The sequence below is a fragment of the Ambystoma mexicanum genome, chromosome 1q (genome assembly GCF_040938575.1).
Source record: "Ambystoma mexicanum isolate Mex_15411 chromosome 1q, UKY_AmexF1_1, whole genome shotgun sequence".
Lineage (NCBI taxonomy): Eukaryota > Metazoa > Chordata > Amphibia > Caudata > Ambystomatidae > Ambystoma > Ambystoma mexicanum.
The window spans coordinates 627,917,511-627,929,880 of record NC_090922.1 but is presented as its reverse complement, the minus strand read 5'-3'; the positions used below and the strand labels follow the sequence as shown (position 1 = coordinate 627,929,880).

Here is a 12,370-nt window from a genome sequence, read left to right as displayed (position 1 = left end):
GATGGTAGGACATGTGTTGCTGGCAGCGTGTTTCAGTGGGTGTCCAGAGTGAAATGTCTGAAAATTGAGTTTTTTTCCACCAAATTTCAGAGACATTTCCCTCTGCCCACCCACCGAAACACGCCGCCAACAACAGATGTCCTACCTTCCCGTGTTCCCACAGGTGTCCGGACGAAAACTGTACCTCACATGTGTGGATGCACCAACCTCAGCGCAAAGGGAAAAGGCTAACGCACTGATAACCCCAAGCCTTTCGGCAAAGCAGATTTTGCTCATGTGGACAACCTACAGATTTGGGCCTAGGGTGTCGAAGCCACCAAAGAAAACAGAGAACCCCATGCATTTCCGAAAAGAAGACACCCGTGGGCACCCCCCTTTCCACTAAAAACATCCATGGTGGTTCAGTGGCCCCCCACACACACCCAAAACAAGTTATAATTTGTTTTATTTTTGTTTTGCCCTTTTCCTAGGGGCAGATGGGCACATGTGTGTGGTCATCTGCCCCTGAGGGGGAGCAAAACGTACTGCCCCAGGCTTGGGGGGTGGCTCTGTCAGTATTTGCAGTGGCCTCCCCCCACCCCAAATGGATGGGGGAATTTCATGTACCCCTTCCTAGGGGCAGAAATCTGCCCCCAGGGAAGGCTACATAAGGTGCCCCCATCCACTTAGGGTGGGGGGGAGAGGGCCACCCCCCCTTGCAAAAATCCCTGGTGGCTAGTGGTCCCACCTGCACCCACCCCACCCAAAACTACGTTTAAAAAAATAATCTTTTTTTTGTTTCCCCTCCCGTCCCTGGGGTCAGATGATCACCCATCTGCCCCCAGAGTATTGCCCCCATGCTTTGGGGGCCAGGGGGGAAAGGCAGCTTACATAGTAAGCAGCCCCTCCACCTACTTCAAAAACAGATCCCTGCACGACACACCAAACACATATTCTGGGGGGGATAAATGACATTACATCCCCCCCACTTAAAATTGTGATTTGTCCCACCTGCCCCCCCATGTCCTACGCCCATGAGTCGGTTTTAGTCCTGCAGTGAATGGGAAACCTAACCACCTCTGTGAAAGAAATCCTCCCTGAGAGATCAAATGCCCAGACATCTCAAACCCTCCCGAGAGACACAAAACACCAGTTTGGCAGAGAGGTCTTGTAAGGACAGTTCACTGTTAGGTGGGAAGTTCCTGAACAACAACGACACAAGTCCACATCCTAATGTCAAGAATACTTGGACCTGGTTTGGGGGGCGAGACACCCTAATCCCCTTCAAATGTCTGCACACCAACGGATGCTCACCCAAAGGAAATGCCGCCATCAAAGCATGCTTGACAGAAATGGCAGAAGGATACGTGTTAACAGTGTGACAGGATAGGAAAAGAGTCAAATTAGCCAAAACAATTACCAGCTAAATTACTCCTGCATGAAAGGGACCCAAACCATGCGGCAAGCTCCAGCGTGTCCCGATGGTACTGGTGGCACAGGAGCACCGAATGAGCATGGCATCTGACTGCAAAAGACTCTCGGGGAACCATTGGCCCCTGACACTAGCCAAGCCACGAGCTGCAGTAATCCCTCGAGAATCAATGGATGAGGATACATCTGCGGTTCCAACAGGAGGTCTAGAGAGGTTAGCAGGAGAACTGGTGGAGCCATGGCCATCTGCGGCAATAGAGGAAGCCACTATTAACCCCACCAAAGAGGTGTAATCAGAACCAACTCCGTGCCCTTGTGCTGGGCCTGAAGGAGAGTGCATGTGATTATTGAAAATGGTGGGAAAGCGTAATGCCTCCCTGTCCCCATTGTTAAAAAAGCATCCATTCCCTGGAAATGGGGTCTGGGCCCTAGCTGAAAAACCCTGGCAACTGGGTTCTGAAGCTCTTGCCAGAACCGGCACTGAAACCTTCAATTACTGCTGCCTCAAGATTGAGGGTTCCCGTCAAGTATTCAGCCTGCACCTTGATACGATATCTCATGCAAAACTCCCAAAACACTATTGCCAGATATGCCAGATCCCGATGCCCCATAGCGTGTTGATGTTGCAAACTGCTGGCGCATTGTCCATCAGGATACTCACCATGCAATGGGAGAAACAGCTTGCGAAGGACCTTTCCGCAAAAAGAACCGGCAAGCATCTCTAAAAAAAATGTTATGCCATGAGGACTCCATAGGAGACCCTAGTCCTCCAGTCAAGAGTGTGACACGCCATGCATCCCACACTGCTCTGATTTACGTCCATTCTAATAGCTGATTGGGGAAGTAGGAAAGATAGCCGTGCTGTTTCCACGAGCCTAGTTGTTTTCTCCACTAACAATTCTTCTTTTTCATTGGTGGGCAACAGGATCTAACCCACAAAACCTAGCCCTACTCGCAGCACATCAATTTTCATTCATTGAAGAGCCCTGTAATGCAGAGTTCTGGGATAAATGACCTGAATGGATGGTGACAGAAGGCAGATCTGGCAGACTAGATATCTCACAGAGATGACAGAAAGACTGCAAGCACTCTTGAGCTTTCGCTTGAGAAGTCTCAATTTATTGGGGCATGCCGGAATGTGGAAGATTTGGAATCTATAGGAAACCCCTGAAACTGCATCCTCTGAGCCTGGATCAAATCAGATTTCTGAAAATGTAGAATAAAACCAGGGACTGAAGCAGTGCCAAATGAGAAGGTACCCGAGCAGTGCCCCCTGGGGAGCTCATGATGAGAATATCATCTTAGCAAATGATTAGGAGCAACCCTCTTGTCCTGAGATACTCAGCCACTGGCGTGAGCATCTCTGGTTAAGCACCAGGGCACAGATGACAGCCCAAAAGAAAGGGCATAAAAATGGTGTCACTTCCCCTGCCACACAAGCTGTGAGGTCTGAAGATGGACACTGTCAGGTAGGCATCCCGGAGGTTTAACCTCACAAACCAATCTCCCGGTCTCAACACATCTTTCTAAATGGCAGTTGTCTCCATATTGAAGTGACGATACACCAAAAACTCACTCAACTTCCTCAGGTTTATAACTGGTCTGAAACCTTGCCTTTTTTTCACTGGAAATATACAGGTGAGGAACCCCTTGAGGTGGACGCAAGCCCTTTATGCCACCTTCTTGGCCAACAAATCTTTGATCTCCTGATGAATCGGACTCCAATCCTTTGTTGACATAAAAAACACCCCTTTAGGACACTGTGCATGGGGGAGCAACGAATTCCGACCGAAAACCCTGCATGGTCTGCAGTATCCAAGGGTCTCGAGAAACAAGTAACCAGTTCCTTGTAGAAAACTTCAAGCATCCCCCTTCTGGATCCTCCAAACCTCCTGGAGCATGCAGACTTACCCTGACCGAGGGCAGCTCTTCTGCAACCTCCCCGAAATCCTCGACCTTCAGCAGCTGTGGCCCTCTGAGGGAAGAAGCTCTGCCTGGGTCTTTGAGATATGGTGAACAACTTGGACTATCTGGTGACCACGGGGCCTGCTGCACAAAATCCACAGCCAGCCACACTGCCCCTACTGCGGGCTGCTTGGGAAGAGATCTGTTGAGGACCTTCTGAACAGGTGAGTGAGCTCTTCCAAGAGATGTGAAGGTGCCAACATAGCAACCTAGCTCTTTTACAAAATTCTCTTCAAGCAAAAAAGGGCCCATGTCTCTGTTTCTCCTTTCTTGCTAGACTGTGGAGTTTGCATCTCCTAGACAACGTATAGCTCTCTGGGCACAATTGCTTTTTTTCTACTGGATCCAGAGTCTCTCCAGCAGACTTATCCTCTTCCACTGTCCAAGATTTTAACTAATGGGCCTATGGCGTTCTACAATCTGCCCACTCCCTTCGAGAAGAAGTGACCATCTTCCGGTCTATGATTGCGTAGCAGCCATCCCCTGGAAAGGGAGGGAGGGACATGGAAACTCAGATTTCATTTGGCTTCTAGCCATTGGTTCCAACTTGCTTCTAAGCAAGAGCTCTGTGTAATGCCCCGCTGTCTGGGAAGGAACCTACTCGTGAGAGTTGGGGTGGAAGAATAGATCTGGGCAAAGCATGGGGTTGCCAACAGCATCTTGAAAACCTGAAGCCCCTTTTTCTGGGCCTAGTGGATCATTAACATCTCCACCAGGATCGTCCTCTGTCAGGAATGCCTTGTATCTTGCCCACGGCGTGTAGACGAAAAATTCTAGCCAACAATAGAACCCTGCATATGGATAGAAACCAATGCCAAGGGATCTATTACTTGGAAGAATGAACCTAAACGCGTGCAGCAGACCTCCTAGAACCGGAAAGGAAAAGGCACATTAACAACATCCTTTTCTTAGTCAATAACAAAGGAGTACAACCAAATGACACCAACCTCAACTGTGGTATAACTAGCTATGGATAACACAGCACTGGCTGGCAATACAGGATAGAATCAACAGATGTAAACGGAGATCTGAAGCATCTGTAGAATGACAAGGAAAATATATGCAAGATGAGATAATGTTGAGATGGATCAGAAGAGTGAGAAAAGAAAGGTCATGGGATCCTTACCGTGTGCTGAGATGAGACAGTGTCTAAATTGAGGCAGCAAGGTTGAAACGCTACAAGTAAGGTCCAAAAGCACTAACAAAATGATAAGACTATTCCCGCCAAAACACGAACACGTAGAGGCCAGGAAGTTCTTTGTAGTACCTGGCGAAACGAGGACACTCCCAAATCACCCCTCAAGGTACATAGGAAGTCTCTAGTCCGTACCTGGATGATAGAGAGTGAATAATGGCTTCCGGACTTACGGGATAGCGTGTGCAGCAGGTAAGGATCCAAATGAACTAGCAGTCCGTTGAACAATCCGGGTCGGCAACAGGAGGGTCAGTTCAATATCCCAAAACAAGACACGAGAGCAGTCCGTAATGAGTTCCGGGTTGGCAACGGGAGGTTTCGTAGAATCCAGATAGAGAGAGAAAAAGCAGTCCCTTGGGTTGGCAAGAGGTCTGGCAGGCAGGTATTGGGAAGGAGCAGGGTAACAGCAAGGTCGAGAGGACAAAGCAAGGTTCAAGAATACCAGGGCAGCAATAATCAAAAGTAATTCTAAACAGGCAAGGAGTAGGGAGAGACGAAGTCCAAGATCAGGCCAGAAGTCAGTTAACCAGGAAACACAGTAAATCTAAAAAACACAGGACGTAACACACTTCAGCCAAAATCAGAAGCGCTGACTAATAAGCAAGGAGGACTTTAAGAGCCGTGAAGTCACATGACTGAACGTGCGTGTGACGTCAAAATGCATTAATGTTTATGCCCTAATCTCCATGGCAACCGCCACCGCATAGTAAAGGGCGTATGTTTCTTAACTGTTGTAAATGTCAAGAGACGACGACTATATCGCGGTGCACCATATTTCATCCGATTATGAAAAGGCAGTACACGTGATTGCATGTATAATCTTGGGGCACTAGGATACTTACTCGAAAGAGAATGTGACGGAAGAGTGGATGAACCACCGGGATTCCTGATATCCTCATCCAATTCTCAATTAAATCAGGGCCAGACCCCAAGCCTCAGTCCCCTGGCAATGAGTCTATGGCCTTTATTCTAGCTCTCTTGGCCTGATTCTGGACTCCCCCAGGCCTGAGGGGCTTGTTAGTGACAGCAGCAACTTTTCCATGAATGTACCCAGTACCCTCCCAGGCCTGGGGTTAGCGGGCTGAGGACAATCAGCCCAGGGTGACTCCTGCTCTGGGTATTTCCTCTTGCAAGGGGCTTTTTCTGTCCTTAACCCCACATCGCTCTGCCCTGCTGCTGAAGCCTCATCCCTAGGGGGAACACTGGGAATTCCTGAGGCTAACGACTGAAAAACAGAATCTTGAATAGTCTGGGAGATCAAGCACAGCTTTTGCTCAAAAGCTTTATCCACTGCCTGAGAAAGGGGACGATTCTTAATGGAGATACAGTGTGCCTGCCAGCCTCCTTGTCTAGAGGAACCTCCCCTTCTTCCTCCCCATTGTCCTGGATATAATTTAACTGCAAATTGCCCTCCTGTGTAGGGGAACCAAAGCCTCTTGTGCTGGAACGGTAAATACAACCTTAACCCACAATATGCGTACCCAGGTGATAAGGTGTTTATTTCCAGATCTACTGCACGTCACGCCAAAAAACTGTTTCAACCTGGCGCACCACCTAAGGAGCCCCTCAAACTCTAAATGAGACCGCCTTTCTCTCCTTAGCGAATGTGGTGCTCCCTGCTTGCCGCCCCCACTTTACCTCGAATCAGGCCAATTCCTTGTGCCAGCCTTGAGAACTAAAGATGGCCGCTGCAGGCCTCTGGACCACAACAGCACATGAGGTACTTATCTTAATCACGTGGAACAGTAAGAAAGGGTACTGACTACACTGAGAGGATTGATTTATAGGATATTCATGGACAATATATGTTGGGTGAAAGGGATTATGCTACTTGTAGGTCTTTATTTAACTCCACAGCAGTAAGAAATATTATAAAGAGGTTTGTAATGCCGAATAGGAATCCACCCTGCCATGCCATAAAATGTAACTGCATTACGTCCTGTGGTTACATGTGGAAGAACAGAAAAATAGTTGCTGTAAGTGTGTCTGCGCATGAAAGAAAAATACGAAAAGATCACTGTATACCAACATGCTCTGTGTGCCACTAGTAAAAAGAGCCAGAGCGGGCGGATCCAGCTTCCCATACCTTGCACCCACACACTGGAATGCACTACCTCCCACAATCTGAGGTGATCCCTCCCTCATCGCTTTCCGTAAAGCTATGAAAACCATCCTCTTCACATAAGGTCCCTCGCATCAGCATGAATACTAATCATATGTCCCACTGCATAAAATGTAATGTTATGACCAAATGCATAAGCTGTAATGATAATTATGTTTGTAACATTCATAATGTGCCAACGACTGCTACCATTCCTGTACCCTTGTAACTAATTTCTTGCAAGTAACAACGCCTCAATGCCCCTGGGCTGTTTGCGAGCTATATAAATATAAATAAATATAAATAAATAAATATCAGATTGCTTGGCAACAACCATAAAATAGTACTAACCAGCCTAATAAAATGTATCTGATCCTGGAGTAGGCATTTCAAAAGTGACCAAATTCTGCTACATGTTCTGTATTGCTATGGTGACGTTATGGTGCTACGCGTATAAGTAGGTTTTCCCCCTCCTCCTCAAAGGAAGTGACATGTCTCCCTCCCATTTCCTCGTAACTGGGTCATATTTTCTGTGTAGTCAATTGACCAACCCTTTACTGTTTTATCTCCCCCAGGACAGAAGCCTAGTGTTGTCTTGACCTAGAACAGGTGTAGGGTTCAGTGTAAGGCCCAAGCCAGGCTCTATACATTTCTTTAGATCGCCAAGAACTTGTAGCGTGCTCGTTTGTGATTGCAGTGCATATTGCTCAGTGCAGCGAGACCGCCTTGCTCAGCAGGAAGTGGTCTTCACAGCTCTTAAAATAGTAGATTTTTTCTTTTGTTCTTATGAAAGTTTTCCTCCTTGCCCCCCTTCCTACCTCATCTCCTCTTAAGCCCTTTCAACTGCACCATTGTCTCGTCAACTATTTCTGTCAAAGACCTCTGAGCATTTTGTCCTCCGCTTTGTTGCAAACTCTTCTCAACATGGGGAATTTTGTCCTTGTCGGTCAGCGGTTTTTGACCTCCTATGCACAAGCACATGTGCTGAAATCTAACCCGCTGTCAGCATGAAAGAGTCATCTCAGATGCTAAAAGGTTTTATAAGCATGAACGTGGGCGGGAACCTTTCTTTCACTCTGGTTGAAGTAGACATATTTAGAAAGTAACCGGGAGGTGTGTGGGTGCTGCACTAGCCGATCTATGCGATTCAAACAGAAGGTTTCCTCATTTAGCAAAGGGAGACTGACTGGCAAACACAGCACTGCAAAGCGAAGGCTGCCAAACTACTCCAGTGTGCAACAAGGAGATCCAAAACCCAGTCAAGGCAAAGCAGAGCGACGTGGTGTCCAGAATGGCGGAACAACTCGATCTGACGCAGCAAAAAAACCTCCCACCCAGCACGGCCCTTACCCTAAGTGTTCGTAATCTGTCATCCCTTTACACACAGGAAGTCTGTCCCGAGCAGCGGTATTCTAGCACCCCTTATGCTCCCCCCTGTGTACCAGCGACTCGCCCCTTCCCTGTTCCAAAGTGGGCAAGGAAAAAGATGTCCGGCTCCGACCTCTGCAATGCCATTGCTGCCTTCCTCGTTCTGCTGGCGCTCTTGGGAGCTGGATTGGGGCTGTATAAGATTCGGGAGCTGCAGAACGATCTTGTTAAACTGAAACAGGTAATATCTAGCCCAATTGATTGATGCATAACTCTATGGTTATTTTATTCACAGAGTCTTTTTTCCATATCAACTAACAGCTCGCTTTTTCGGCAGTCAACCAATGGCGGTCAGTTTATCCCAGCCTTGGAGAGACAGCTTGGTGAGTCTACTTGATTGTCTTGGGCTCTGGTGGAGGGGTTTCAGAACACATGCTGCTTCCTTCTGGGTTTATTACTCTATCTGTAAAATGTTAAATGTAATATTTCTCGGCTTAACCTCCCTGTTTTACCTTTTAATCCTGGACCAATTTATTCAACAGCCTCCTAATTTCTTCTAAAGGTATTCCCTTAGAATTAAAATGATTTCTGTTGTTTACTACCTCTTTGCTTCACATCACTCCCCTGCTATTCTCTGCTTTGCCTTTTGACTCCTCCCTGTCGCCGATCCATCAACCCTCACTCCTCTTCTTATTACAAATACAAGCATTAGCAAAGCCAATAGTTTTGGCGTTTGCAGTTGGTTATTGTATTTTACATGTATAGGTATGAAAACAGTGAATGCATGTGCCATATGCATGATATGATATGATAGGTTATTTATAACACGCTTAATACCCAGGGGTTTCTAAGCGAGAACCCGGGGATCGAACCAGGGGTGTTGCGTGTTGTCTTGCTTCCAAAGCGAGCACGTTACACCTGGGCTATCCTCCCGAGACACTGTGTAATTACTTTGAAAGTTCAAAAAATGCTGCAACGTAAGTGCTTGCCAGCAATTAAGAAAAAAGACTTCAGTTCACGCTGGTGTACACATTGCTTTTACTTTGTCCATTAGCTTTGCAACTATACTTTCAAGGGTTGAGGGCATAGAACAAAATAATTTGTACTGAGTCCCTCATCCTGTATGGAAGTCAACAAATACTAGACTGCGAAGAGCGAGAACCCTACACAAAACTCAAATGATCAATTATCAGTGCCTCAGAGTGCAAGCAAGAGTGAGAGCTTAGGTGCGTGGGTGTGCGTGTGAGACGTGTGGTGCAAAAGAAGGCTTTCTGTGCAAGGGAGCAAAAGAGCCACGGTACAAAGGTCTGACAGGGTGAGAGAGAGAAAGAGCCAGGGTGCGAGAGAAGGGGCGTGTGCAAGAATGAATGAAAGACAGGGAGCCACTGGGTGAGAAGAAGGCACGGGAGAGATACCAAGTGTGTATGCATTAGATCAAGGGTGTTGCGTGGACAGGGGCATGCTTGTGGGAGCGTGAAAATAAGTTCAGTGTGAGTGACACCGTGCTTAGAAGGGTCAGAGAGGAAGTGGGGTAGCGCGGGAGAGAATGGGGTAGAAGGAGTGGGGTAGAAAAAAAGGGTGGGGTTAGTGGAAGCAGCGTGTCAGAGGGCTGCTAAGACTCTCAAACTGGAGCCAAGGGAAACTGTTTGTGTAACAGAGGCTCAGGGGGAGGAGAGATCAGGCACACAGGGCCCAATACGCCAAGGTGATGTTTGGTGAGCCATCACCATGCAGGCTCTGCAGGACAGCCTATCTCTCCTCACTAAATTACCTTCCAGAACGCAAACAAAGTAAATAATTAACAAATGGCCCTCTCTCTCCTTGGGGCTACCCCTCCCTGCCCTGAGCCCAGTGCCAATGGCAGCTCTCTTCAGTGAGCTTCTGGCTCTGTCTGGGGGAGGCCATCACATACCTCTCAACCTTTTTTGATACCAAGGCGGGTGAAAACCCAGAAAGGCCATAAACATAAAAGTAGGACTGCCGTAAAAACATGAAACGGCAGTCCTACTTCTATGTCGCTGACCTTTTACGGGAGGGGGGTGGGGAGGAATGCTCCCAGGCACAATCCTCTCATTGGAGGAGAGCGCCAGGGAGGGGAAGGGGGAGGAAATGGGGGCGTGAAAAGCATGACACTTGCTTTTCACGCCTCCATTCGCGCAGGAAGAGTCGCGCCGGGACCCGATTTCGGGATCTCGAAATCGGGTCCCGGCAAAAATATGAATCGTAGCTCCCACCTTTGCCAAGGCGGGTGAAACAGATGAGCTGGCGGGTGGGCGGGTGTGTAGATGCTTTGGCGGGTGACACCCGCCAAAAGCGGGTGAGTTGAGAGCTATGCCATCAGTGTTATGTCATCAGCACGCTATAACCCATTGGCCAAGGGCACGGAATGACAGATGCACTCAGATCACTGCACTGCCTGTGCCATGAAAAGGACAGACACGTGACCTGTTACAACACTGATGGTTGGCACACATATTGTAAGAAATATCCAACCATGAGTACATATGGCAGCAGGCATCTGAGAATAAATCGTATCTCAGCAGAGCATTGCAGTTGCCATGACAGCCATTTATTCTACGTTCCTTCCTCTTTTACCTGTAGTAATGGTTTTGGCTTACGGTGTCGCTTTGCACCACTAAAAGCACCAAAACCAAAAATGTTGGGATTTTAGACATTCTCCAATCAAATGGAGCCAGACAATAAAATGTGAGTAGATAATAAATAAAGCATGAAATCCATTTTTAATTAATGATGGCTGAGCACAATAAAATTAACCACGGCCTGTGAAATAAAGTCCGAAATCGGTGCAGCGGAATGATGGTTGTTTAAAGGAATGAGACTGGGCCAGTGGACTCTAGATGCTGAGAGGTGACTGGGATACATGGTTTGCCTAGCAGATTTGCACAGGCACCTTAATGAATGCCATGACCACTGGGTTGTGGATTTAGAGTTTGTCAGGATTGACACAGCTGCAGTATAGCCACATGCAGCTACTTGGTCACCAAGAAGACTCCAAGGGCCAAAGCCCGAAGTCTGAGCTATCGTGGTGTTATAACTGAGCAGGATTACTGCCTAGAGTCTAATGCATGCAGGAACCTGTAAAGGTATGAGTGGCTAAATGTTACAGATTTCTTGGAACACCTAGGAGCTCATGTTTGTATGTGGTGTAACTTGAATGAAAGACATAAAACCCTTTAGCATAGCTCTCAACTCACCCGCTTTTGGCGGGTGTCACCCGCCTTGCAAATAGCTGACTCACCCGCCAGGCCTCCTGCACGCCCATTCATTCCAATGGGCGTCTCACCCGCCAGAAACAAAATCGGGTGATTTCACCCGCCTTTGCAAGACAAATGGTTGAGAGCTATGCCTTTAGGTAAATCATTAACGCCTTCCATTAATGCCCCGCCACATATTCAGTAATTTCTATGGTGGAGAGAAGGGGCGGAACGCAATTTGCTTTTCCGCCACCTTCCTTCTTCTCCGCCGTACAAAAGATCCAGCACCACATAGATTTTCATGCCAGAGCAAATGCTGGAGATTCCTGTGGGATCCGCCTGCTTTATTCACAATGCAGGCGGATCCCATAGGGAACCATTGTACACTCGGCCTGCCATGCTTCCAGAACGGTAAGTGGCGCTCACAATTAAAAATAACTGCTGCCTGGCATGCCAGGCAAGCATTTACTTACTTTGCATGGTGGAGTGCAAAAGTGCGGGGCAAAAAGTGGCGTACATATGTGTATGGCGCCTTTTGCCCTGCACCTTTGCACTCTGCCGTGCAAATGATGAAGATACGGTGGCAGGGAGCATCCTACGTGTATGCAACATGTACCGGCTCCCTGGCGCCAAATTACAAATTACTGATTAAAATGAGCTCCTTAGGCTCCTCTGCACAGACGCTACTCTGCATACCTCTGTGCAGATAGTCTCCTGTGCATAGGAACCCCTCTGCATAGGTCTTGGCAGAGAGGCTCTGCTGCATGATCCTGGGAAAGGGGCTTCTTTTGCATGGCTCTGTGTGCGTGAGTGGTAAGCACTGAAGATGCGTGTCTGGCTACAGCCCAAAGGTAAATGCAGACTTGAAGGTTGGTATGGACATACGCGGACTTTCACCAGCAGGTTTGTCGCGGCCATTGCAGTTGGCACATTAGTCAGAAGGGACAGCAGAGAGCCTACATATTCGGATTGATGGCTTCTAGAGAGCAAAGACACGGGCCTGTCATTGGGTAGACTGGCAGTGCTGTAAACGGTCTGTGATTACTTAGAGGGCATTGGCTTGCAGCAATCACTGGATTCATGCTTGCACTGTGGTGCTGCTAATAAGCTGCCTCT

The 12,370-nt window shown here is 47.9% G+C and overlaps 1 protein-coding gene across 1 annotated transcript in view; it reads left to right on the top strand.

Annotated features, from left to right (window-relative positions):
• Positions 1–7,518: 7,518 nt before the first annotated feature.
• The window catches only part of LOC138534068 (tumor necrosis factor ligand superfamily member 6-like), a 51,828-nt gene continuing 46,976 nt past the window's right edge, over positions 7,519–12,370 (top strand). The window contains exons 1-2 of the mRNA XM_069641193.1: positions 7,519–8,280; positions 8,377–8,422. Coding sequence (XP_069497294.1) covers positions 7,963–8,280; positions 8,377–8,422 — 364 coding nt within the window. The 5' untranslated portion in view covers positions 7,519–7,962. The remainder of the gene's footprint in view (positions 8,281–8,376; positions 8,423–12,370) is intronic.